This window comes from Nematolebias whitei, chromosome 15, assembly GCF_014905685.2.
Source record: "Nematolebias whitei isolate Nwh7 chromosome 15, NemWhi1, whole genome shotgun sequence".
In the NCBI taxonomy this organism is placed as follows: domain Eukaryota; kingdom Metazoa; phylum Chordata; class Actinopteri; order Cyprinodontiformes; family Rivulidae; genus Nematolebias; species Nematolebias whitei.
Window position 1 is genome coordinate 7,410,148 of NC_056512.1, and position 1,415 is coordinate 7,411,562.

A 1,415-nucleotide genomic window follows, 5' to 3' on the forward strand; every position below is an offset into this window, starting at 1 on the left:
AGAGGAAACCCGGACAGCAGCAGCAGAGCCGCTTCTCTCCTCCTCCTCCTGCTCCTCCTGCTCCTCCGCTTCGGGCTCTCTCTGTGAGTGTGTCGGTGTAGCTCCGAGAAGAGAAGCAGGGGGGAAAAGCAAACAAACAAACAAACAACAGAAAGAAAGAAACAAAACAACGTAAGCACGCGCTTGAACTCGGTGCAGAGCCGAGCTGCAGCAGAACAAAAAGATGAGTTCTTACTTCGTGAACTCGCTCTTCTCCAAATATAAAAGCGGGGATTCTTTACGTCCCAACTACTACGAGTGCGGGTTTGCTCAGGAGCTGGGGGGCAGCCGGCCCACCGTGGTGTACGGCCCGGGCTCCGGCGCCACCTTCCAGCACGCGCAGCAGATCCAGGATTTTTATCATCACGGCGCCTCGTCGCTCCCCAGCAACCCGTACCAGCAGAGCCCCTGCGCGGTCACGTGCCACGGAGAGCCGGGCAACTTTTACGGATACGACGCCCTGCAGCGACAGACGCTCTTCGGGGCCCAGGACTCGGACCTGGTCCAGTACAGTGACTGTAAGCTGGGGGGCGCGACGGGACTCGGCGGCGAGGACACGGACGGGACGGAGCAGAGCCCCTCACCGACGCAGCTCTTCCCCTGGATGAGGCCACAAGGTGAGGAGCCGAGGGGGGCAGGGGGCGCGATTATACACGAGGCCCTTTAAAACCAATGAAACGGGCCAGAGTCCGCTCCTCTGAGGTGGGTCAGACCGAGTCAGAACGGAAGCAGAAAGATGGAAACTGTTTAAAGCGGGTGCAGGCGGAGGAGCTCCGCGCGCGCACAGCGCAACCACAAAGACACAAAAGTTATTAGTGAAACATTTCGGGTTGATTTGGCCTAACCAGAGCAAAGACAGGATGGAAACTAAAAAAAATAAAATAAAAAAAAAACCTAGAACATTATTACACAAGAACATTCTAAAAGGGGGTTCAGACAAAGAACGGAACCGCAGAGACCCCCACCCCCTCCCCCGCGCGCTCTCCCACTAAACTAAGAGGACTCTGTTCTGTGCAGAAGCTTGTTTCCAGACACCGAGACACTTTTTACACACCGAGCAACTTTTACTGCTGCTGCTGTTGGCTCAGACAGACAGACAGACAGACAGACGGATGGATGGATAGATAGATAGATAAATAGATGTGTGTGTGTGTGGGGGGGGGGGGGCGAAGGTACAGTGAATGGTTTGGCAGCAGTCTATTTAAACGCATAATGGCTTTGCCATTTCTCTGTGTGTGTGGCTGCCCTTTAAGCTTCCGTTTTATTAGTATTATGATTTTTTTTTTTCTTAGACTTTATAGTAACTGATTAAGTTAAAAATAACCCAAGGCGCACACACACACACACACACACACACACACACACACACACACACA

At 53.1% G+C, this 1,415-nt stretch overlaps 1 protein-coding gene across 1 annotated transcript in view; it reads left to right on the forward strand.

Annotated features, from left to right (window-relative positions):
* Positions 1-223: 223 nt before the first annotated feature.
* hoxb8a (homeobox B8a) overlaps positions 224-1,415 on the forward strand; it is a 3,653-nt gene continuing 2,461 nt past the window's right edge. Inside the window, exon 1 of the mRNA XM_037689361.1 lies at positions 224-656. Coding sequence (XP_037545289.1) covers positions 224-656 — 433 coding nt within the window. The remainder of the gene's footprint in view (positions 657-1,415) is intronic.